Source organism: Pleurodeles waltl, chromosome 5 (assembly GCF_031143425.1).
Source record: "Pleurodeles waltl isolate 20211129_DDA chromosome 5, aPleWal1.hap1.20221129, whole genome shotgun sequence".
Taxonomy (NCBI): domain Eukaryota; kingdom Metazoa; phylum Chordata; class Amphibia; order Caudata; family Salamandridae; genus Pleurodeles; species Pleurodeles waltl.
This window is the reverse complement of record NC_090444.1, coordinates 250,877,115-250,902,929: the sequence shown is the minus strand read 5'-3', so window position 1 is coordinate 250,902,929 and position 25,815 is coordinate 250,877,115. Positions and strand designations below refer to the sequence as shown.

The following is a 25,815-nucleotide window of genomic DNA, read 5'->3' as shown; positions in this document are numbered from 1 at the left end:
CCTCCAGCAATGGAGGGGCTTTTCCAGGGCCCATTCACTTTGCTTTTTCTTAACTCCCATGCTTGTTTTTTTTTACTAACATCCCGGGTTGTAGGCTGTGGGGCGACCCACCGTAGGCCCCGTTCAAACTGCAGCATCGCCGCTTTTGGTCACTGCAGGCGTTTCAATGCCTCAAAACACACAGCCGCCATTCACCAGCACCTTCTCCGGTCAAACCATCCCCAACCCCCACTCAGATCATTCCTTGCTTTCCCAGCCCTAGCGGCACCCCTCCGCGCAGGGGCACAGGACGTGACCGAGGAAAACGTTTGTGGAGACTACAATAATTTTTTTATTTTCACGCTGATTACAAAGTATTCCTTTATTTTTCACCTCTGTTCTACACGCTGGGTCCAGGACGTGGAAAGGATTCTGCATCCCGGTGTGGGAGGCCCCCAGCCCCCCGCATCGTGAACAAGGGGAGGAGAGACACACCGTCGCCCCCATCCCCCAGCTCAGTGCAGTGGGGAAAAAGTGTGGGAGTATCGACGAGGAGAAGAGGAAGCCGAGCCCAGGGATGCAGTGCAACCTGAGCCGCAACCCCTCTGTCTGAGCCGGCTCTTCTCTGTGCAGAGATTTGGTGCTTGTGAGCCTCAGGCCCACGAGCAAAAAGGCAGCCCCCCTCGCTCAGCCCGCCATCAACCCCATCCAGCAGCTGGGCTCCACAGCCCCCTTGTCGCAACCTCCACTGGCACACCAGATTGTGCACATCCGTAGGGACTCGGAGACTGATCTGGATGCGCTCTTCAATTCCATCATGAACCCCAAAAGCGCCCGGGGGCTGCCTCAAACCGAGGGCCCATGCCCCTGAGGAAGCTGCCGACTTTCTTCAAGTCGCCAGAGCCCACGTCCCACTCCAGACAGGTGAGCCAGTGGTCGCGCTCCCATAACTTCCTCTCAACTCCCTTTCCCCAGACGTTGGGGCCCTTTCAGCTGTCCCAGGCTGCCCACCGCATGAAGGGGAAAGGGGAACGCTCCTCAGGAATTGTTGGGAGCCTCCATCCCAAACAATGTATGATCCACTCCACAAGTCTAAAAAGATGTGCTTTAGTTAAAGAACGAACGGGTCAAGTTGCATTGCGTTCATTTAGAGTTTTGCAAATCCTTTACTTTATTTTAACTATGCTTGTCGGAATGGTAGCCGCAAAACCTACATTGTAGATACTCTGCCTCCGTAATATAAATAATTGTGGCTGAGGTTGTAGCAACAGGAGGGCACCCCCTGCCCTTGGGGTGCCAGGCAAAGTGCATACCATCAGTGTGCCAGAAGTAGCTCCACCATGCAGCGCTGCTTGGAGATGCACCAAAACCAATGTGATTACTACCTCTGAGTTTACCAGTGCTGAGATTACCACTACTGTGATTACTACCACTGAGATTACCACTGCACGGAGTACCACTGCTGAATTACCACTACTGTGATAATTACCTCTGAGAGTACCTCTGCAGGTATTACACTGTTGAGATAACCACTGCTGATATTATCACTACTATGATTACTACCTCTGAAATTAACCCTGCAGGGGTTACCACTACTGATATTACCACTACAGTGATTACTAGCTCTGAGATTACCACTGCTGGGATTACCACTGCTGAGATTACCACTACTTTGATTATCACTACTGTGATTACTACCGCTGTGATTACCACTGCAGGGAGTACCACTACTGAAATGCCACTACTGTAATTACTACCTCTGGGAGTACTACTGCAGGGATTACCACTGCTGAGATTACCACTACTGTGATTACTAACTCTGAGATTGCCACTGCTGATATTACCACTTCTGTGATTACTACCTCTGAAGTTACCCCTGCAGGGGTAACCACTGCTGAGGTTACCATTACTGTGATTACTACCTCCGAGATTACCAGGGCAGGGATTACCTCTGCTGAGATTACCACCGATGAAATTATCACTGCAGCGATTACCACTGCTAATATTACCACTACTGTGATTACTACCTCTGAGATTACCACTGCTGAAATTACCAATACTGTGATTACTACCTCTGGGAGTACCACTGCAGGGATTACCCCTGCTATTACCACTACTGCGATGACTAACTCTGAGATTACTACTGCTGATATTACCACTACTGTGATTACTACCTCTGAAATTACCCCTGCAGGGGTTAGCACTACTGATATTACCAATACTGTGATTACTAGCTCTGAGATTACCACTGCAGGGATTACAACTGCTGGGATTACCACTGCTGATATTGCCACTACTGTGATTACTACCTCTGAAATTACCCTTGCAGGGGTTACTGCTACCGAAATAACACTACTGTGATTACTACCTCTGAAGTTACTCCTGCAGGGGTTACCACTGCTGAGGTTACCACTACTGTGATCACTACCTCTGAGATTACCAGTGCAGGGATTACCACTGCTGATATTACCACTACTGTGATTACTACCTCTGAAATTACACCTGCAGGGGTCACCACTACTGATATTACCACTACTGTAGTTACTACCTCTGACATTACAACTGCTGGAAATATCACGGCTCGCTTATGTGAAACTGTTTTAGTCTTCAGTTTATGTGGCAAGACAAGTCCGGTTAGGAGTTTACACTGCTAAGTAAACGCGAGACCTATTGCATCGCAAATGCTTGTTTTTGTTTGTTTCTTTCTTTGTATCCAGTCTTATTTAGCATGAACAACAGATGAAGGTATAGTAGCGCTTTACATTAGCACCAGAGACATGTCTGCAACAAAAATGTAAAAGACGTCGGTCAATATCACGCCATTTCTTTTCATTTTAATGGCAATCACTTGCCATGATGCAACCTGGCTATTGACCTGATCCGCTCCTCCTCCAGCAGATCCTCTTCTCCTCCCAAGCCTGCTTTTCCCATTGTATTTATATTTTTTTATTCAACCTTTATATAGCGCGAACGCCACTCAAAGGTACTGGAGTGCTTCAAATGAGCACCAGATACTTTACACACTGAGAGATTTAACTTCCCTCTGACAACTGGGCAAAACGTACTACAGGGCAAGGAGGGAGGGGAGCCCTAAGGGTCATCGAGCAAGCATAGTCTGCTCCCCTCTTGCAGAGAACTCAGCAGCCTGTTGTTAAAAACATGAATGACACAGAAATGTAAAAGCAGTCCGTCAAAACTCGCTGTATTTTTTTTATTAAAAAAGCTCTTGTCACGACTCAAAAATGCCTTTAGACAGATGCTTTTCCTAATTTTATTATTTTTTAAATTCAACTTTTAAATAGTGCAAACCCCGCCGGAATGCACTGGAACACTTTATAGGAGCACTAGTTACTTTACACATGGACACATTCAGCTGCCCTCTGACCACTGGGCAAAGGTTACTACGGGGCATGGAAGGGCTGGTTGGGTGTTATTGCTGAGGGTGCAAAGCACTTGGAATGCGACTGAGACCAGGATGGCACCCATATGTGGGATGCCAGAAACAACAGCAGGAAGCGCTGGCAGGGGTCAAAAACAGAGCAGGGACATCTTCAAACCTTCTTCATGAGCAGAAACACATTGCCATACATACCATACACAGTCACAGATATCACACAACTACAAAGAGAATATTAATCACACAACACATACACATACCTATCAAACACACATAAACAGGAATAGGTATCCCCAACAGGTTTTCAGTAATCGCAAACGGGGCATCGAGCAATTTTAGTCTGCCCCCTGAGAGCAGAGGATTTAGCGGCCTGTTTGTTGGAAACATGTATGCTGTGGAAATATAAAAGACAGTATTGAAATGCTTTACAAGAGTACCAGTTATATTACACAATGACACATTCAGCGGTTCTCCGACTGTATGACTCTAATTAGCAAGGAGGTCTACATTTGTTGACAGTGTGCCAAACCTCTTGCCCTGTCTCACTTTACTTGCCCTGCCTGTGACAAAAAAAAATAACATAGCCACATAAATTCTTGCGCATATGACAGATGTTTGGCTCCATCAATGTTTTGTTTTTACCCATGTAGTACAACAGCACAGCTGCTGCGCAATTTGGCCTAAAGTAAAGAAAAAAAGTGCTATGATGCTGCATTTACCACATCATAACACTTTATTTTTTTACTTTCAGGTTTTCTGCACAACATAGCTAAAAAAACATTGGCAGAGACAATAGATCCTCGCATAGGCAAAATATATTGGCCACACCGTATAACACACCACAGTCCTCACACATCTCTACACTCCTTCCTTGGCAGCCCTAATTAGATAATGAGCTCAGACATTTCTGAGCAATTAAGTTGAAGTTCTTACTTAGCATTTTTATTTTTCTCTTGGGTATGTTTAATCAGTATCTTGCCTCAAAAGTTGCAGCCATATATCTCTTGATTTTAACTATGACATTTCCCCCGCCTTCTATAATATAGAACAACATTTACATTAACGTCCTTGAAATCAAACAGAGTAATTTCACCATCGCAATATCCAAACAACCCCCTCTCTGTCAGTCAGTATTCTGCTTACTCACAGTTTCCTTTCCCGAGGCAGTTTCATAATCAACTCATCCCTTGCCCCGCTTAATTTCAGTTCCCCCATGCATTTAACAGAACCTTTCTGGAACTTTCTAATCATGTCTCTCATCTTTGCCAGCATCATCACATTTCTCTTTACTCTTTATAATAGAGTTAATTATGAATCATCTAGTTCTGGCATAGTGCATTCTAGAAGAGTTTGTTCTGAGAGCACAACATATAACTCAAAATGATTTCCTTTCATGGTTGTCATCTGCTTTTGAATTTTTGGAAAGGAGGAGTTCCTCGACGTGTCAAAAACTTGAGCCATGTCTTCCAGGCTAAAGTCATACTCCAATCAGTAGATGGCGACCCACCTGATATGTTTATGCTAAGAGCGTACCCCTCAGTTTTTGGCCACAGCCTGTTTCCTTCAACTCTTGATGGTGATGCAGGGACTTCCTGAAGTTGAGAACCACTAATGGTTCCACTCTATAATGCCCTTGTTTCAGCGGAATCCTCTATTTGAGTTGCAGTGCCTCCGAACGCCACATTAAGTTCCCTGGCTGTGTAGCAGGTCCATATTGACTGCTGCTACCTAACCTTTCCATGAATCCCACTTCCATATGAGAACATGCAGTAGCTATCTTGCCACATGATAACATGCTGTGGGACAGTCCAGATTGCCTCACACATCTGTTTTAATCCTGCCTTGAATGTGCACTGTACCGTCTTTTCCACTAACTTGAACCATTGTCTCACCCATACACAGGCAGTTAAAACGTATCTTAGCATGTGTTGTCACTTCCCAGGATGGTTTAATGTCAATCAATGTGTATATTGGAAGTTGTGTGACGAGGCAATCCGACCAATGCTGTGCTATCCAGGCTGACGGTCTGCTGCTGGGATTGCTTTCCTGGATTTCTTCTATCCCATTCCTCTGAGTGACTACTACTGCTCCATAACGACCATTTGACAAGTGGTGGAGGATGACCAACTTTGTAGGCTACTTTAGGAGCATCATTACTTCGATTTGCGCTTTTATAAAAACACCTTTCCTCTATTCATATGCGCCCCAACATAACAGTTATCACATGCTTGGAATATAAGGAAATACTAAATCGGAGAACCACAGACAATTCCTGTTCAGGCTAGTTGCAGAAAACAAAAAACATGACTCACTTGCTCCTTAAAAAAGTAAATCAAACAATGAAAACGTATTTGTCAAATGCTATTAATAAAGTTCTTTCATTATAGTGTGCTCATTAAGCATACTGACTTAAAAAAAAAATATTTGTTAAACATTAGTATCAAGTTACATAGTTCAATATTAATGTTATAAGCAAGAATGAGGTCGCTAGAAGCTTATAATTTGCACATGTGCATATATGTGATTGAGCTACAAATGAGGTCACTGACATTGTGCAACACATTTATATTATTCAGGTTAACCATAAGTGTGTATGTGGGGGGAAGTCTGTGTGTGTGTGTGTGTGTGTGTGTGTGTGTGTGTGATATAAAGGTATCAAATAACATTTCATTCAGGGAGATGTATTCCTCCTGATAATTTTCCGTGGTGGCGAGTGGACAAAAGCTAACCAAAAAATGGTTCCATCAAAGTAATAGAGAGGTTGCAAAATACATTAAGGGATTGTGTATTGTGACATAAATGTGTATATATTGGGAGTCTAAGCATTCTGTTTTAGGGCCTTAAAATAATTATTGATTGGAAAATATAGTTGCTACTCTTTTGCAGTAGGGGATCGGGAGTTGTGGAGCCCTTTAAATATGTCATTAAAGGTTCTTTACTGGCGAGATATCTACCCACAAGGGTTCACATGGAGGAGATTCAGTATCGAGTGTGTAGTGGCAAACATTATTATTATTCCAACAGCTGTTCCTTACCAGTATCCTAAGCATATGTGGACCTCAGAGTTTCAAAAGTGCAGGTTTCCCGGACTTCAAGTAACATTCAAGGCTGAGATTTATTTGATAGAGATGCCTATCCTACAAACTTCACCATTTTATCTTAAAATGTTGCATCCATGGTGTTTCCCTATTATTTGGCTGGGTCGCAGAAGGGGAGGTTGAGTGTAGCTTCATTTCAGGAAGACCAAAGAGAAGGGCGTTGTCCCTCCAAAGTGTGAGTGGTCTAAGCTGCTGATTACGTTTTTGGTGGTCCGACTGTCAGACCACCAATACGGCGGGGGGAGGCAAGGCAGTCACCAAGTCGCCAGCCTCCCCACCCCCGTGTTATGATGTTTCTGCAAGGCTGGCCAACAGAAACAGTGCAGCAGCATTGGCTTCGGCTCTGAGGGAGAGCCGAGGCCAATTCTGTTGTCATTGCCATTGCACAGACCAATGCCATGGCAGACAGTGCACATTCTGACAGTGCTGACGGAGGGCCCCATGCACTACCCATGCCATGGGCAGAGCAGGGCCCCCTCTGTGGCCCCCATCCCTGCCTTTCTTCCGGCCTTTGCATGGCAGAATCCCCGCCATGGAAAGGCCGGCAAACTGACAAGTCGTTATCAGCACAGCGATGCTGAACTCATCACGGCTGTGGCTGACCACGACTTGCACTGTCACCAACCCATCAGGATCTCACATTCTGGCAGTGGCGGCGGTGTGCTGGTGGTCCGACCGCCAGCATCATAATGTGATGATTGGACCAGTAAGGTTGCAGAGGTCTGACCGCCATTGCAGGTATGGCGGTCTATGGTACTGGTAAATAGGCCCTAAGACTTTCACTATTGCTCTGAAGTCAATTTCTGAGAGCAGGGTCTGACTGTGACAAAACATAGCCTGGGCACCAAAATAAAAGTGACCCCTACTTGCGAACTGTATAGCTAAAAAAGTGGCCCACAATTGGATATCAGGGCAGGTGTGAACTTGCAAAGACAAGTTGTGTGTGTGTTTCGCAAAGATATGGGTGACTGCAGTATTTGCATTTGGTGTCAGTTGAGAGATGAACCAATCCAAGTTCATTTTGGAGAGCTAAGCTTGAATTTGTAATTGTCTGTTTCAATTGGCAAATCAGATGCATTTCTGTTTCTAAACCTGAGATATTTATTGTGTAGTCTGGAACAATCTTTTAAATTGACAGCACAGATCACAAATATGCATATTATCCATCATACATCAAGTAGTGGACATGTAAACCACTTAAATGAGAAATGTTGTGATGCGGTGCAGAGGGCACTAGGGTTACTGCAGGTTCCCCTTACGGGGTAGTTTGAGAGAGGCCACCTCCTTCCCCTTGGTGACAATGTATGTATTTAGAGCTTCTATTGTGCACTAAACCTAAAGGTATCAAAGCACTAGCGGAAAGGCTGGGAGGATGAAAGAGGTAGCATTTATGAGAGATGCTGATTAGAGAGCCATATTTTCAGCTGTTTTTTAAAGACTAAAAAGGTCTCTGTGTCTCCATTGTGGACTGGCAGGGTGTTCCAGAGCTTAGCAGCCTCCACCTCGACGATGGTGTAGGAAAGTACCATCTTGCCTGGCATGTTACCCCCATTTTCACTGTATGTCTTCACCCTGCACTGGAAGCCAAGAAGAAATCTCCCGTGGGTCAACGGAATCTTCCCCCTGCCAATGCAGGCACCAAATTACTGCATCACCGGTCCTCTGGGTCCCCTCTCATCCTGACGAGCGTGGTCCCTGGAACACAGGAGCTGGGTCCAAGTGTCTCCCACAGTCCAGTGGCCCTTCTGTCCAAATTTGGTGGAGGTAAGTCCTTGCCTCCCCACGCCAGACAGCAAACCTGTATACTGCATGATTTGCAGCTGCTCCAGCTTCTGTGCACTTTTCTAGGACTTCCTTTGTGCACAGCCTAGCCTGGGTCCCTAGCACTCGGTCCTGCATTGCCCAACTCGCTGAGTTGAAATCCAACATCGTGGGACCCTCCTTTGTGACTCTGAGTTGACCGCTATCCTCAGATCTTCTAAGTGCCTGTTCCGGTACTTCTGCGGGTGCTGCCTGCTTTTGCGGGGGGCTCTCTAAGTTGCTGAGCACCCCCTCTGTCTCCTCCTCCAAGGGGCGACATCCTGGTCCTTCCTGGTCCCCAGCAGCACCCAAAATCCTCAACCGCGACTCTTGCAGCTAGCAAGGCTTGTTTGTTGTATTTCTGCGTGGAAACACTTCTGCAACCTTCAGCACGCTGTGTGACATCTTCTTTCCAAAGGAAAAGTTCCTGGCCCCTTCCGTTGTTGCAGAATCTTTGGCTTCTTTCACCCAGAGGCAGCCCTTTTGCATCTTCATCCGGGGTTTAGTGGGCTCCTGCCCCCCCCAGACACTTTTGTGACTCTTGGACTTGGTCCCCTTCCTGGTCCAGGAATCCGTCTTCAGTGTTTTGCTGGTGCTTGTGGTTCTTGCAGAATCCCCTATCACGACTATTCTGTCTTTCTGGGGTAGTAGGGTAACTTTACTCCTACTTTTCAGGGTCTTGGGATGGGGTATCTTGGATACCCTTACTGTTTTCGTACAGTCCCAGCGACCCTCTACAAGCTCCCATAGGTCTGGGGTCCATTCGTGATTTGCATTCCACTTTTGGAGTATATGGTTTGTGTTGCCCCTAGACCTATGTCTACCTATTGCATCCTATTGTGATTCTACATTGTTTGCACTACTTTTCTTACTGTTACTTACCTGTTTTGGGTTTGTGTACATATAATTTGTGTATATTACTTACCTCCTAAGTGAGGGTATCCTCTGAGATACTTTTGGCATATTGTCACTAAAATAAAGTACCTTTATTTGTAGTAACTCTGAGTATTGTGTTTTCTTATGATATTGTGCTATATGATATAAGTGGTATAGTAGGAGATTTGCATGCATCCTAGTTCAGCCTAAGCTGCTTTGCCATAGCTACCTTCTATCAGCCTAAGCAGCTAGAAACACCTCTATTCTACTAATAAGGGATAATTGGACCTGGCACAGAGTGTAAGTACCACAAGGTACCCACTATAAGCCAGGCCAGCCTCCTACAGATGGCTCCTTTCAAAAGAATGATCATGGACCTACTTACACATTGTAGCTACTTTGCCACTCTAATTTGATTTGTTCACATGTCGATCCATAACAGATCTGTGGAGGAGGAATTTGCACATCAAGGGAAGGCATAGTTTCAGAGTGCTTGAAACTTTGCAGGAGCCCACCCTGTGCATGTGTGGATTGTCACATAATAAATGTTAATTATATATTACACTTTAGTATGTAAAGGTAATATGGTTGAACTTGTCTTTCTCAAAGTAGTCATAAACCTTCTTAGAGCGATTTTGTATTCAGGCTTGGTTAGGGCCAATATTTTGCGCCTGATCATCACATACAAATAGGGCATCAGAGATTCAGATATAATTTGGCACTATTGCTGCACTGCTTTTGTGCTGCTTTCTCATGCTGGTGGTATTCTGATGCAAACAATCCCCATAGAAGGCATAACTTGCATTGAATCTGCACCCAGCATAGTATTCACGTTTTTTGCATGCTGAATTCCTTCGGTGCCCGTGTCTTAAAGATGCTACTTGTTATTGTTTCATGTCATTGGCGTAACATGCGTGTATGGATTTTTCTGTTGTACCTCACCCCAATTGGTAATTAACAGTACACAGCACAACATTAAATCTGCCTCTTGTATCCCGTTTGCACAGGTATCACTGGAAAAGGGAAGAAGGATGCATTGCTTTGTACATCATCCAGAATCCTGCGCAGAAGGCAATCTATGCAGAACAGTAAAGGGATTCAGGACAATAACACATTCTTGAGCCTGAAACAAAATAAATATCATCAGCAGAGTATAGCATACATCAAGTACACGAGCACGATTTACAAAATCCTTTACATAATCCTTTGTGTTTCATTCCACAGCAAGGACATATCTTTTTCTGACCCTTGTCGTAGCTTACTTTTTTATGTATGAGTTTACACTGTAATTTACAATATATTTGACTTAACTAAGCTATTCAGTGCTGGGACACTTGATGTGTAGTCTGGAATAAACTGCAGAGTTAATCTTTCTAAATATTAGATGCACTTTCCTAAAAGTGTACTGATTTCTCTATTTGGCATTATTTCTCAACAGTAAATAAATGGAATTATCTGTTCAAAATGGTGCATACAACTTGTCTTATTTAAACCTACTGTATAAATCCTTGTACTTTTGGTCCGATTATTACTTTGGTGCAAATAAAATCTGATATTTTACCTAAGTGGGCATTCTAAATAAATACATGCTATTAGATATAGATACTAAATTGAATACTTAATCACAGTCCAATCATATAAAACACAATTGAACTGGTGGATGCAAAGGAGCTAATGCATTAAGGGGCTTCTTTACAAGCTAAGTAACCAGTGCTTAATTTGTAAATAGAAATGTGCTGGTGCCCAAAGCCCTCCTCTTAAACATGCAGCTGCTGCAATTAAATGTGCGAACACAGAATACTGAGGCAGCATAATCCTAAAACCTTCTCGGGCCTCTTCAATCCATGTACAGCCATTACCTGCCCCTTCTGCTCACTCGTGCAGCTTTCTGCTTTCTCCCTTTGTGAAGCTTTTTTGTTTTTCTCTTCCTCCGTCTTTCTCATATGTGCCTTTTTCTCACAGTAAATGCTTGAGGCAAAAAAATAAATGCCGCCCTCAAAAAGAAGTGCTGGTGCCTCGCACTGGAAACAACAAGCACAAATTAAACACTGCACGTGGCACAGGGCAGGGCTGCTAGTGACCTTACTGTGCTGCCCTGTACCATAAGGCAATGGCAGAAATGCACCGTATCTACAAGATACAGTGCATTTCTGTCCTCTTCCCCTTGCCTGGCACACAGTAGTCCGCCTAGCACTATGGTGCAAGGTTGCCTGCATCACAGACAATATTGTTTCTGTGCCGGAAGGAGCACCTTCCTGTAAAAAAGACAGCCCATGGAGGCTTTTACCTGTATGTGTGCTGCAGAATGAAGCACACATTAAAAGAGGAAAAAACGAGGGGAAATACAGATATTTCTCATTGTCACGGCTCCCCTGGGGAGGCCTAAGATTTTGACGCCTTCCCATGTGTACAGATTCTTGTAAATGTGGGAATGCATCAAAACCACTGGGTGTTGCATAGGAAAACCCACTGCAATGCCCATGAAACGCCTCCCTGATGCAGTGTAAGGCAACGCAGGGGCTTGCGGTGCCTTGCCTAATACCATATCTACAATGCCATGAAAAGCCAGCAAAGTTGTGGAAGACATCATACATTCCAAACTAAAACGATTTGGGGAGGGTGTTGGAAATAATGCCAAATAGAGAAATCAGTACACTAAAGGAGTGACATTTACTATTCCTACTCCAATCTAAATCAATTTGGGGAGTGTTGGACACTGATCAGTGACATTTACTATTCCTGCTTTTACAATTGCAAACTAATTTGTGGAAGGTATTAGACACTAAAGTGGTGACATTTACTATTTCCATTCACATCTAAAACATTTTGGGGAAGATGGCAGATGGTAAAGGGGTGACATTTACTATTGGCACTCCAATCTATACCATTTTTGGAAGGTGTTGGTCACTAAAGGGGTAACATTAACAATTCCCACTCCAATCTCAAACAATTTGAGGAAGGTGTTGGATCCTAAAGGAATGATACTCTTCTCACTCCGATCTAAAACAATTTTAGGAAGATACTGAACACTAAAGAGGGGACACTTACCATTCCCACTCTAATCTAATCCAGTTTGGTGAAAATGTTGGACACTCAAGGTGTGACATTTACTATTTCCATTACAATCTTAACCAATTTGGGGAAGGTGTTGGAAACTAAAGGGATGACATTTGCTATTCCCACTCCAATCTAAAGAGATTTGGGGAAGGCATTAACCTAATGTTTAATGGTTTGTCTGTTGCAAAACATTATGTAATTATATGACACTTACAATTTCCACTCCAATCTAAACCATTTTGGACAAGGTGTTGAACACAATAAATGTGTATATACACAAAGGTACTTGGAGGACACAGACTGAAACTAAAATCCTATGGCCTGGGCAGTGCAGGAGCCCCCCTCCCTAGCACTATCGGAATGCATACTGTCTGCCATGCAGGCAGTGCGCAGTCCGAGGGTGCTAAGGATGCCCCCTATGTGACAGCATTGGACTTGGCTCCATGTGGAGCCGAGTCCAATGCCACCACACATTTTCCACTGGGCTGACTAGTGGAAACCAAGGGCAGCCCAGTGGAAAACTAGTGATGGGGCCGATAAGAAGACCGCCAGCACCATGACGGCATCCTCATCAGGAGTTTGGTGGTTGGGTTCTTCCAACCACCAAACTCGTAATCAGCCTCTGAGTTACTCTGTTCACACCTTCTAAAGGCTTCGGAATATATCACTCGCAAGCCTACATAGTTAACCAGGGTACCATTTTGGATTTTGATTCATTTTGGTGTTTCAAATGTAGCATGAAAATGGTAATGGAATTGGGCCAACTAGCAGGATAGCCAATAAGATCCTGGCGAGACACTGTGCCCCCGAAGCGTCATTTTCTTTTTATGTTCCAGTGTCGCAGTGTGCCAGCCCATATTTACATGGCCTTGTAAATATCGACCCCTTTCACGCATAACACTATGTGAAAGGGGTGTTCCATGGGTGTTGCTTGGGTTGTTCACACAGAGCACCCATGAAACCCGAAGGAATATGATGCATTCCCAGATTTACAAGTCTGGGAATGCATCAGATTCCTACGCCACCTCAGGGGTGGCGAAAGAATGATGCAACGGGGAGAAATATCTTTATTTCTCCCCATTGTTTCCTCTTTCTATGTGTGCTGCATTCTGCAGCGCACATGGAAAGAGGAAAAACACCTCTTGTGATTGTTTTTTTGCAGGAAGGTGTCCCTTCCTGCACAAAAACAATCATTCCCACAATGCAGGCACTTTTGCATTATAGTGCAAAGGTGCCTGCTTTGGCCCTAGGCAGCTGTTTGTGCACCAGCGCAAGGGTAGAGGACAGAAATGCACCATATCTTATAGACACTGCACATTATTGCCCTTTCGTGTGGCCCACTATCTGCGCCGGCCTGCGCCACGGGCCTCATAAATGAGGCCCTAAGTGCGGGAATCTGAGACTGCAATATTACGTGGAAGAGTGTAGTTTAGATAATTTATATATAGGTTTTCTGCCTTCCCAGAGAAAAGTTTTCAACTATTTATTTATTTATTGTGTGTATCATGTTTGTTGGAACTCGGTGCAGTAGCCTAGAAAAGTTGTAATTCAGCCATGCCATAATATTATTTTTCTTTTAATTTTAGGCTCACCCCACAAGGAGAAATTCAAACCATCTGCCTATATCTCATTTTATCATATTAATTAACAGGTCAAAGTTATCCTGCATTATTTTCTAGAGCGCTGTACATACAGCGATCCCTAGCTATTTTAGGTTGGTGGTCTCTTTCCATCTAAATTGAGAATGTTAACGAGGCTACAGTTGTCACTGTTGTGATTGGAAGCCCATCACTATCGTCCCAGTTCACATAGAAATCAGAAAAGGCGGAGAAGTTTGTGATGGATTTTATGAGGGCTGTGATTGAGTGCTATGGGTTGGACAAGGTCACCTGAATATCATGTACATAAAAAGGTGTTTTGTGCACCCCTCTTGGATTAGTATGCCTAATTTCTTTACTGTACCAAATTGCTGCTGCAAGAGTTTTGTCATCCTTGCTTCTTCTCTCTCTCAATCGCCAGTGAAGGGGATATAATTCTGTTACATGACACTACTGCTGGTGGGTTTTAGGACAGTCACATAACTTTAGTTAGAAAGCTGTCTCAAATTTCCACATGCTTCATAACTCTGAATAAATACTCCCACCCTACCCTGTAGAATGATTTCTCCATGACTACTTGTTGTATATTTGTCTCTACCATGTGGTACTTACCATAGCACATGAGCTAGCGACCTAAGATGAACTGTGGAGGCCTGGTGTGCGATAAACCCTACGTAGTCTAGGTGGATTAAAGTTGTTAGGGCCTGTTTAAAGCAGTTTGCTAACACTTTGAAAATGTCAGTGTCTACATTGAGATTGATCAGTAACTCTTTCACTGAAATGAGTCCTTATCTGGCTTTAGAGTAAGAGAGCTTTTGCAGTGCTAAATTCTGAAACAGGTTTTCTGTTATGGCTTATGCCTACAAATGTCTTATGAAGAAGATATACAAGTGTTCCTTTGTTTGCCTTGTAGAATTCTAAGGGAAATTCATCCAATCTTGGGGTTTTGTCCTGGACATATTGTCAGTTCCCAGCTCTATTTCCTCCTGCGTAATCTCAGCTTCTAGCATTTGGTATAGCTCTAGGGATATTGCCTGCATTTGCAGAGGGGCAGAGAACTGCTTTTTTTGTGTCTGGGAGTCACACATTTTAGATGTATAGAGATTTATAAAAGTGTCTAAGGACATCTATAAGGTACAAGATGATATCCCTATTTCAATTTTCTAATGAAGAGGTTTTATGCCAAGCTACTTGCTGTCAAAGCTGAAGGGTTCAAAGGGGGCCCGCTTTCTTCCCTCTCTTCTAGTTATGCTTTTGCAGATAGAAGAGGGTTTTTCTGCCTGGGTTGTTAATATTGAATTCTGCTCATATTTTACATTGCGTAGGCACTTTAACATGATACAGGAATAGTCTGGAATATATTTGTTAGTTAGATAATATATACTTCTTTCAAATAGTCTGCTAGAGATGCAGAATACTCTTTCTCAGAACAGAATCTATAATTTTTTCTCCTCTCAGGTAGACTTTCCCTCATGCTCTTACTATATGGGAGGAGGTTACTGTGCTTGTGGTTTCCCTCATGTAGATATTTAGGAATGCCTTCAGATGGTTTCTAACCAAGGGGCACATGTAGGTAGCTTTTTTCACCTCGCAAACAGCAAATTTGGCTGTTTGGGACGCGCAAAAAGCACATCGCGATGCATAAACCCCGTTTTGCGATTCGGTAACCTCGTTACCGAATCGGAAAACAGGTTTGTGACTCACAATTAGGAAGGGGTGTTCCCTTCCTAATTGCGACTCACAGTGCAATGTAGGACTGTTTTGTGACCGCGAACGCGGTTGCAAAACAATCGCAGTTTGCACCAATTTCAAATGGGTGCTAACCCATTCGCAAAAGGGAGGGGGCCCCCATGGGACCCCTTCCCCGTTGTGAATGTCACTGTAAATATTTTTTCAAGACAGGCAGTGGTCTGCTCTGTAAAAATGAAACGAAAACGTTTAATTTTTTGTTTTTGTAATGTATCTCGTTTTCCTTTAAGGAACGGGCTGCATTACAAAAAAAAATACTGCTTTATTGAGAAGCAGTCACAGACATGGTGGTCTGCAGTCTCCAGCAGGCCAACATCCGTGTGAGGGCCGCCATTCCCAAGAGGGTCACAAATTGCGAACTACCTCATGAATATTCATGAGGTGGGCATTTGCGACCCCCTTGCAAATCGCAAATGGTGTCAAGGACACCATCCTACATTCAGATTTGCGACTTGCAAATTGCGAGTCGCTCTGACTCGCAATTTGCGAGTCGCAAATCTGAACCTACGTACATGTGGCCCCAAGTGTTTTTTATAGTGTAATTCATACAGCCTCCAGCATCCCATAGGGTCTTTTCCCACCATAAGTCAATGTGAATGTGGATTCTGGCATGATCTGACACACTACATAGTGTAAGAGTGTGATGATATTTGCCTGACCCTGGTCAATGATGCAAATGTTGATAAATCATGAGACAAAGGGCCTGATTATGAGTTGGCGGTCAGAAAACCCGACTGCCAGACCTGTGGTGAGGAGACCGCCATGATCTGGCAGTCTCCCTGCCATCCCCATTACGAGTTTTCCACTGGACTGACTGGCAGAAACCAAGCCTTCAAACGATCAGCCCAGTGGAAAACGTGTGGCGGCATTGGGCTCAGCTCCACATGGATTCGAGGCTAATGCCGTTGCACAGGGGGCCTCCCTAGAACCTTTGGAATGCACAGTGTCTGCACAGCAGATAGAGCACACTTCGACGGTACATGGAGAGGGGCCCCTGCACATGTTCTCTGCCAGCCTTTTGATGGCAGTTGAACCGCCATGAAAAAGCTGGCGGAGAACATGGTTATAATCAGCCACGGCGGCGCTGACTTCAGCGCAGCTGTGGCTGATTACAACCATGACTGCCGTCATCCCGTCGGGTTCAGAGATCCTGAGGGAGAAGATGGTCTTTTGGCACCAACCGTCAATCATATAAATTAGTTGTGAGACTACCATAGTTGCAGCGGTCCAATCTCCACCGTGAATCTGGCTGTTTTCGAACAGCCAGATTCTTAATTGGGTCTAAAGTGTCCGATTCACACAGGATGTGAAAGTGTAGTCACTCTCAGTAGCCTGGGTGAATGACACAAATATTGAGTCAAGAATAGCATAAGACATGAATATTGTCTCTACAAAAGTACTGTGGAAAAGAATATAAAAGGTAAGAATATTGGGGCTTATTTATGAGAACTGATGCATTACTGCAGTAAGGCAGTGATTCGTCAGGAAACGTGCTGCAGTACGATAGTTCTTGATGCAATGGATGCACCTTATTTACAGTATGGCGCACCATGTTGTAAGGTTCCAAGGTGCTTAAAAAATATTGACCCATATATGGGACGGATGTCACAGAGAAAAGTGATGCATTTGCAGTCACAAGGATGTTGAGCTTCTTTGTGGGTCGTAAAGCAACACGTGCGTGCTACAAACCACCTTTACGTCACATTGGAATCCGTCATGCATCAAAAATCACTCAAAAAGTGACGCATTAGAAAATAAAAAGTCTCCTACACGTCAAAATCAGAGATATGGAGGAGACAGCAACAGTCAGGGCAGCAACCCCAATACCAGCCAGGATGTCTAGACCACCACCCAAGGGAAGAGGAAAAGTAATTTCAGTGAGGAGGAGAACCACTCTTTAATTACAGATGTGACCTAGAATGACATCTTTTCTTTGGCATCTCAAAATTGCCATTAGGGAAGAAAGAAGCCATTTGGCAGTCCATAGTGGAGAAGATAAACAATGTACGGCAAACTAAACGGATGGTGCCGGAGTACAAGAAGCACTGGCATAACTATAAGCGCAGGACCAAGGAGAAACTGAGGACAGAAATGCGGACCGGACCAGGAGGACCTGAGGACCAGGAGGTGCTGGTCCCCTTGGAGGAGCAGGTGGAATCAGTAATCCCAGCAGAGTTGGAAGCAGGAGTGGAAGGAGAAGACAGTGCTGGGTTTGAGGACCAGCAGGACCTAAAGGATGAGTGGCAACAGGGGACAATATGGTTAAAATGTCATGCTGTGCAGCGCGGCAATCTACATTCCTACCCTGTGCTGTATGCAAGGGAAAGGGTAGGAATCTCTCACTTGTTAATCCATATATCCCTGTTAGAAATTGGGTATCTGGTTGGCAGTCAGTTGGCACTCTGTCCAAGCAAGGACCCTCTCTCTAGTCAGGGCAATGGAGAAACACTGAAGATTGGTGCTGTCAGTAAGTCTATCTCTAATCAGTATAGCCATAATAAAAAAGAAAATCAACAAGGCACATGTGGCCCTTATCTCAACTTAGCCTTGCAGGCAGGACAGGCCAGCAAGCTGTGCAACAGTGGGTTTCATCAGAACCGCCATAAAGCGAAGCCAAGCCCTGAAAAGCCTCGCGGCACAGCTTCTCAGAATATAGGCTGAACATGTAACTTTGTCCCGGTCCAGCATGACCAGATAGATAACCCCAGTTGGTGCTTTGCACTTCTATGCACTATTTTCACCTAAATCTTCAAAATTGCTTATGTCAGGATCTACTGATTGGATTTTTGTTGTTTTGGTCTTGTTTTCCTCAAATACATATTCTCTATTGTTCTAAACAGATGCTGAGTCTTTTGTGATGAATTTCACTGTGTTACTGAAATGAAGTGTTGCAGAAATACTTTGCACATTGCCTCTTAAATTGAACCTGACTGCTCAGTGCCAAGCTACTAGGGGATGAGCACAGGTTAATTAAGGTTGTGTATATGACTTACTCTGACTAGGATCATGGTCCCTACTTGGACAGGGTGCAGCTATCTGTCAACTAGAGACCCAGTTTCTAATGACACCATATCATACCAAACAACATTTCACACTCGATATTTAGATTTTATATTGGACACCTGGTCCAGATTTTGTAAACTGGGTTGAGGGATTGCATCATGTGAGTGGGTTGAGACTTGTACATCAACAGTAAGTTGATACAGTCCAGGTAGTGTGCCTCTGCGTTGCATACCCCATCTGGAGTCACATAAGGCTGCACACATTTACTCAGTGTCAGGTAGCCCATACATGGATGGGGGGTTGTGATTTATCTTCTGCCAAACATGACTTGGGTACATTTCAATTATATACCCTCAGGCACATGTACAGAAATGTGAAATGTGGCTTCTGGTTCACACCTGTAGCCCAGAACATGCTGTGTCATGCTTAAACATGTTTCTGTACACTGATCATCCCAAGCCTACACTCGGCTACACACATCATGATTTAGACAAGGCTGTTCAGTAGTGTGCATAAGCATGCCAGAGCACACATCTGAGCACGTTCTTTGTTGCATTTAATGCAAGCATCCTTGTACCATGACTCTAGGGGAGGCTCTAGTACCTCTGAGGATGGATTACAACAGCCATACCTCGTGGTAGGCCAAGATAATACAGATCTAGGTATCCACATGATGATGAGACACATGTAGTCATGCCATTTGTTTTCTGTCATGGATCAGTTACATTTTTCAAGAAGTATTTTTTCCCATCTCAAAAACAAATGTCGTAAATGTCAAAAGCAAAATTGGTTAGGTTGTGATGGCTACCCTGCTGACACTGACATACATCTTTTCACAAATCTGCATTTTGTCTGGCATAGTGCTACAAGGACAGGTATGTTGTCTTCATACAAATGAGGAGTAACACTATAGGTATGTTTGTCCACCCTTATGCTCAGTCAAACAGATATTTTTTTCGCTGGATAGCTGAAAAGTATGCAGTATGTCTGAGCTCAGAATGCTACATTTTAATGCACCATATGTGGCATAACCACACACTGTGTGACTGTGATACCATCACAACGACCTGTACATGCTTACTAACAGTGTGTGTGTTAACATATGAAATATAATCTTTATCTTTGCCAAACATAATTTCAGACATATGCAACAGAACCCTGGCTAGACATGCTTAGCAATACATATTTAACTATGCCAAAACACATGTTGATACTTGATTGTATAGCTAAGTGACATTTTTATGTGTGAGCTAATGTGTTACTGCTGAACACATGCATATTCTGCACCAGGTGAGGGTTAGTGTGCCAAATGACACATGACTATAGATGTGCAAACATTATCAAAAATGTTAAGGTGCTTACATCTGATGCGCTTGCTTACATACACCCTACATTCACAATGGAAATCTTCCTTGTTCATTCACAATTAATCTGTGGGCAGGTTCTGTTGTGTTTCACACACTGACAGCAAATTGATAATAGGTGATCATTACCGCTCAAAAAACATCACAATGTTACATGCCATTTAGATCGCACACAGACTTAAAAATTCTACATACATGTACTCATGACACTTACCAGTAGCATTGGGGTCCTGGAATGAGTCCACCTCTCCTGTGTAAATAGTTTATGTCCACCTTGAAAATATGAACTGGGACATTACATTGTAAACAGTGCTTTAAAATATGCTTACATGTACATCTTAAATGCTATGCTATCCCAGTATTTCAGATTTATATAACAGCTTAGACAAAAATATCTGAAAATGGCGAGATTATTGGACGCAGGTCTGAGCTAGCTGGATGATGTAGTTCAGATGTATCCATAATCACATACCTGAAGCGTGCCTGAGGCATGTGCTATATATTTAGTTATGCTGCCCAGCATGTCAGACTCCATTGTACCACAGCATATGCATGATAATATTGACCCTCGGAACTACTAAGTGGTGTAATGCTAGAATAGGAAAGGCTTACACCGTATGTAACATTTTTGAAGGCATATGAGGGTTAACTCTCATTGGTGGACAGAGGGCTGACTAGTGGGAATTATTTATACCTTCTAATGTTGTGCAAGATTGCATTCCTTCTCAAAAGGTATGATGTTTTGGTGTTGCCCTGAAAGAAACACAGTTCTGCAATGTGTATATTTATGAGGCACATTAATCTGTGTACATGTGTAGCACAATGCTGCACACAAGGAAGACTGCACATATATGGACATTGGACATAGATTGACTGGTTCACCTTCAACAGTTGGTGCGCTGGCAGATAGGAAGCATCCCCTGCACATTCATGTATGTCGCATAAGGAAAAGCTCATGATTCCATGCATTTACATTTAGAACTGACACCAAGTAGCCATTGAACAGGCCCTTGTGCCAGGGTTTGGCAATGGAGCAACGCGCACTGTGCTTAACTAACTTTTGCTGAATGTAGGCACTCTGACCACACAAAGGCTCAAATTTATGAGAATTTGGCGCAGGGCACTGCACCAAGTTACCTTGCTGTGCTGCCTTGCATCAAAGTGAAAGGGCAGGATTGTGCTGTATCGATAGATTACAGTGCATTACTGTCCTTTCCTCCTGAGCTAGGGCCTTTTCTGCAGACTAGTGGCAATGCAGGCACCCTTACACCATGTTGCAAGGGGTTTGCATTAAATGCAGGATTGTTTTTGGGCAGAAAGGGGCACCTTCCGGCACAAAAACAATCCTGAGTGGCTTTATCCCCTTTCTATGTGTACTGCAGAACGTAGCACACATAGAAAGAGAAAAAAAACATGGAGAAATAAAGATATTTCTCCTCAAGGCATAAGGTTTTGATGCATCTCCAGGTTTACATGGCCTTGTATATTTGGGGATGTGTCAAAATCCATTGGTGTTGAGTGGGGTCACCCACCCCAATGCCCATTGTGAGAAACTGGGGCTGATTGCAGAGGCCCCCTAACTTTTTGCCCCCATTTTCCACTTTATGCTGGTGTTTTCCTGACTCTGATGGTGCCCTGGGTACTGCTAACCAGTCCCAGGGCCTGTGCTCTGTGTAAAATGGATATGCAAATTAGGCTAATTATAATTGGCTAAGTTAACCTACCTATAAGTCCCTAGTATATGGTAGGGCATGTAGGTTTAGGGACCACAGCATAGGTGGTGCACACCTAGGTGCATTGCTGAGGTGCCCAGTGTCATTTTAAAAGCAAGCCTGCCTTGCTGGCTGCTTTTAAATTAAAGTTATATGCAAATTCGACTTTGGAATTAAAGGTACTTCCAAAGTCTTAAACTACCTTATTTTTACATATAAGTCACCCCTAAGGTGTGCCCTATGTGCCCCTAGGGCTGGGTGCCATGTAACTATAAGCAGGGACTTTATAAAAATAGATTTATAAGCCCTGGTGAGGTAAAAACAGCCAAATTCGTTTTTCCCTCATTGAAGTAAATGGCCTTCATAGGCTAGAATGGGCAGACTTTATTTAAAATTTTAAAGTCTCCTTAAATGTTACATACCAAGAATTTGGTATCAAATTGATTGTTATAATAAATCCCACAACTTCCAGTTGTTGGATTTAATATAACTAGTGCAGGTAAAAAGTTTAGACTTTACCTAAAAAGTTGCCAATTTCAGCTCTGCATTGTTTTTGCTGCTGTGCTCTGATTGGCCAGCCTGCAGCAGCTTCTGCCAGGCTACTTTAATGAGGTGTGAAGTGGCCTGACTTCACACAAAGGAATGTGCTTGGGGGAGAGAATCTCCCCTCAGCAGATGGGGAAGCAGGAAGGGGGAGGGCTGCCAAACTGGTCTTCAAAGGCAGAGAAGGACATCTGGAGCACCCAGCAACACCCCCACATCCTGCAACCCCAGACAGCTAGGTGCCCCCTTGATTAGATTAGGAGAGGGCAGGAGAGGGGTGTGTTTATGATTTTTAGCCACACCAGTGGGTGGGCTCAGCCAGATCTCTCCTCTAAAAATCAGATTCATCCATTTTGGATTTTTAGAGACTGTTGCCTTCTGGGATGGATTTTTGCCACACTTCCCAGGAAGTGGTCATCACAGGGGGACGACCCTGTCCCTGATTGGAGGACCAGGGCCCCCCTGCTTTTCACCCAGGAGCAAGGATAAAACTGGCAGACCTGCACCCACGCCTCAGATCCCCTCCAGAATTCAACAAGAAAGGAACTAAAGAAGAAGAAGGACTGCCCTGCTGGACCCCTGGCCTGCACCTGGACCCTGCACTCAGAAGGACTGCACCAGCTGCACACTTGGGCTTCACCACAAGAAGGACTTTGCCTGGCTTCAACTGGTTCAAGGAGGGACTCCCTGTTTGCTACAGGTGAAAAATTGCTAACCAGAGTCCCCTGCACCAACTCCTGAAGAAAGCGACCAGCTGACCACTGTCCAGTGGCCAAAAAGGAGTTTGCGCCAGGTGCATTCTGGGAGTTGAAGTCCGCACCCCCCAAGGACCATCACAGAACTTCTGGACCCTTGGGGTGAGCTGTGGACCCCAAAAGAACCTTAAAAGAACATCTGGGTGAACCCCCAGAAGTTTGGAAAAGATTGGAGAAATTTTGGAAAAAAGCTCCATAAAGTGACCGACCCGACGTGGAAATTCTAGCCGGCTTGCCTCAACCGCGACCCGGCCTGACTTCGTGGTTCGTCCCGGTAAAGAAAAACATCCAAAAAAGAGACTAAGTCCGAACGTAAAAAGTTGACCGGGACCTCCCAGCCATCGTATCCGAGAAGGGCTCCATGGACGTCAGATCAAGATCCAGGTTTACCCCGGTCGAAGGATTTTCATCTCGAAAAAACGACTAAGTCCGAAGGTAAAAATCACCACCGAGGAAACCGACTTCGCGTATCCGGACAAGGGCTCCAGGAGGTCGGATTCAACTGGCAGGTTCGTCCCGGTGAAGAAAAACTTCAAAATAAAGACTAAGTCAGAAGGTAACTTTTTAACCGAGACCTCCCGCGACTTGTAGCCGAGCAGGGCTCCATCGCGGTCGGCCTGAAAGTTTGACTTTGCCCCGGTCCTGGTGCAACCAGATGACCCGATTGGCGCTTTTTGTTTCTAAGCGCTAGAAAATAATAATACTTTAAAAATTCATATCTCCGGTTCCCCTGAACCGATTTTAATCGTTTTTGTGTCATTTTAAAGATAAAAATATAAGTTATTTTTATAAATTGGTTTTGGATTTTTAAACTGTTTCCTGTGTTTTATTTAATTACTGTTTTGTGATATTTGAATGCTTTACACTTTGTCTCCTAAGTTAAGCCTTGACGCTCGATGCCAAGCTACCAAGGGTAGAGCTGGGATTAATTTATTGAGACCTAACTGTACTTACGTGGAGGTTTGTGGCTTGTTGCTAGGTGTAGGTACCTACCTGCCCTACCAATAACCCATTTTCCAACATAATTGGAAGCAGCGACGGGATCCTGTACTTGTGTTCAATATCACGTTACAGTTTTAGATAAAACAAATTAAAAATCCTTTAAATTGTCCTAGTGCAAAAATTGTTTTTAATTTTTAATTTTAATTTTTTTTTTTTTAATTAATTTGGATTAATTTCAATTATTGAATTTTTGTAATTTTTCTAAATTCTTGTTACCAATTTTTGCAAAAAGTTTTTGTTGACACAAAACTAGGGAACCATGGAGCTTGATCTGGCTAGCCTACCCACACTGACAGTAGTCCAGGTTAGGGGGTTGTGTATTGAGAGGGGGTTGCCTGCAACCCCTAATCTCAGGAAGCAAATCCTGATTAAATCCCTGACAGCATGGGCTGAGGCACAAGAGGTAGAGACAGAGGAAGCTCCAGAGGAGGAAGAAAAAGAGGAAGATGCTAACTCTAACCACTCAGGGGAGGGAAGGCATCAGACCCCAAGTGAGGAAGAGGAGGAACGGACCTCAATGGATACAGTCACTAGGGGCAGACCCACAGCTAGTGGTAGGAAGAGGGTCCTTTCAGGAGGAGAGAACCCATCCATCAGGGAAAGAGAGCTGGAAGCCCAGCTATCCTACATAGCTTTGGAAGCAGAGAAGCTGGCCCTAGAAAAGAAAAAGTGGGCATACAAAGAAAAAAGAGATGGAAGCAGCGATAAAGAAGCTGAGGTGTCCATGGGTGGGGGAGTTTGCCCCAGATTACCCAAGGGGGTGGTCCCTGCTTATGTAGAGGGGGATGACATAGATAAGTGGCTGGAGGCCTTTGAGAGGGCACTCCAAATGAGAAGGGTTAGGCCTCAATACTGGGGTTCCCTTTTGTGGGAGTTGGTCCCCAACTCAGGGAGGGATAGGCTTCTGACCTTAAGGGGGGAGGAGGCAGATTCATACCCTAGTATGAAAAGGTGCTTAGCCAAGAAGTTTGGTCTGACCCCAGAGCAATATAGAATGAAGTTCAGGGACACCCATAAGGTCAGTACCCAGTCTTGGGTTGACTTTGTGGACACCTCACTAAAGGCACTAGAGGGCTGGATTATTGGCAACAAAGTAAATACTTATGAGGGGTTATACAATCTGATCATGAGAGAGCACATCTTGACCAATTGTATCCAAGAAAGGTTACGCCAGCATCTAGTGGACTCTAAGCTGACCAACCCTAGAGAGCTAGGGGAGGCAGCTGATGAGTGGTTGAGAACCAGGGTGGTTGTCAAGTCCCAGGGGGGAGACTCCAAGAAGGGGGGGACAGGTCCCCAAAAACCTAAGGAGGGAGGTGGTAAGCCCACCACAGAGACTCCCTCTGTACCCCAGAACCCTAAGAAGGAGGAGAATAAATCCCACTCCCAATCTGACATGCAGAGACAGGGAGACCCAGGGTTAAAAAAGCTCTTGGACAGTAGGGCTTGCTTTGACTGTCAGCAGACAGGTCACTTCAGAGGAGATGCAGCCTGTCCAAAGAAAGTGGTTAGCACTGGGCTGTCCAGTGTAGCCATAGAGGAGGATTCCTCAGATGATGAAGTCCTCCTAGCATTGTGCTGGGAGACAGGACCAGATGGTAAGCTGGTGATCCCTGAGGGTGGGAGTAGGCACTTCCACCACATTCAAGTGAATGGGATCCCTACCACTGGCCTGAGAGACACCTGTGCCAGTCACACTGTAGTGAGTGACCGGTTAGTGACCCCAGACATGTATGTCCCAGGAAAGACAAAGAAAGTCAGGATAGCCACAGGGGAGGTCACCTCCAAACCTGTAGCCATAGTGCCCCTAGAGAGGGAGGGTATCCTTGACTGGATTAGGGTGGTAGTCAGTGCTGACCTTCCCCTAGATTGTATCCTGGGC

At 44.4% G+C, this 25,815-nt stretch overlaps 1 protein-coding gene across 2 annotated transcripts in view; it reads left to right on the top strand.

Annotated features, from left to right (window-relative positions):
• The window catches only part of HAAO (3-hydroxyanthranilate 3,4-dioxygenase), a 704,001-nt gene extending 689,634 nt beyond the window's left edge, over positions 1-14,367 (top strand). The window contains exon 10 of one of the 2 annotated variants that reach the window (XM_069236711.1): positions 10,158-14,367. In XM_069236711.1, the coding sequence (XP_069092812.1) occupies positions 10,158-10,242 (85 nt within the window). In that variant the 3' untranslated portion in view covers positions 10,243-14,367. The remainder of the gene's footprint in view (positions 1-10,157) is intronic. The other variant, XM_069236712.1, reaches the window with a different exon arrangement.
• Positions 14,368-25,815: the final 11,448 nt, after the last annotated feature.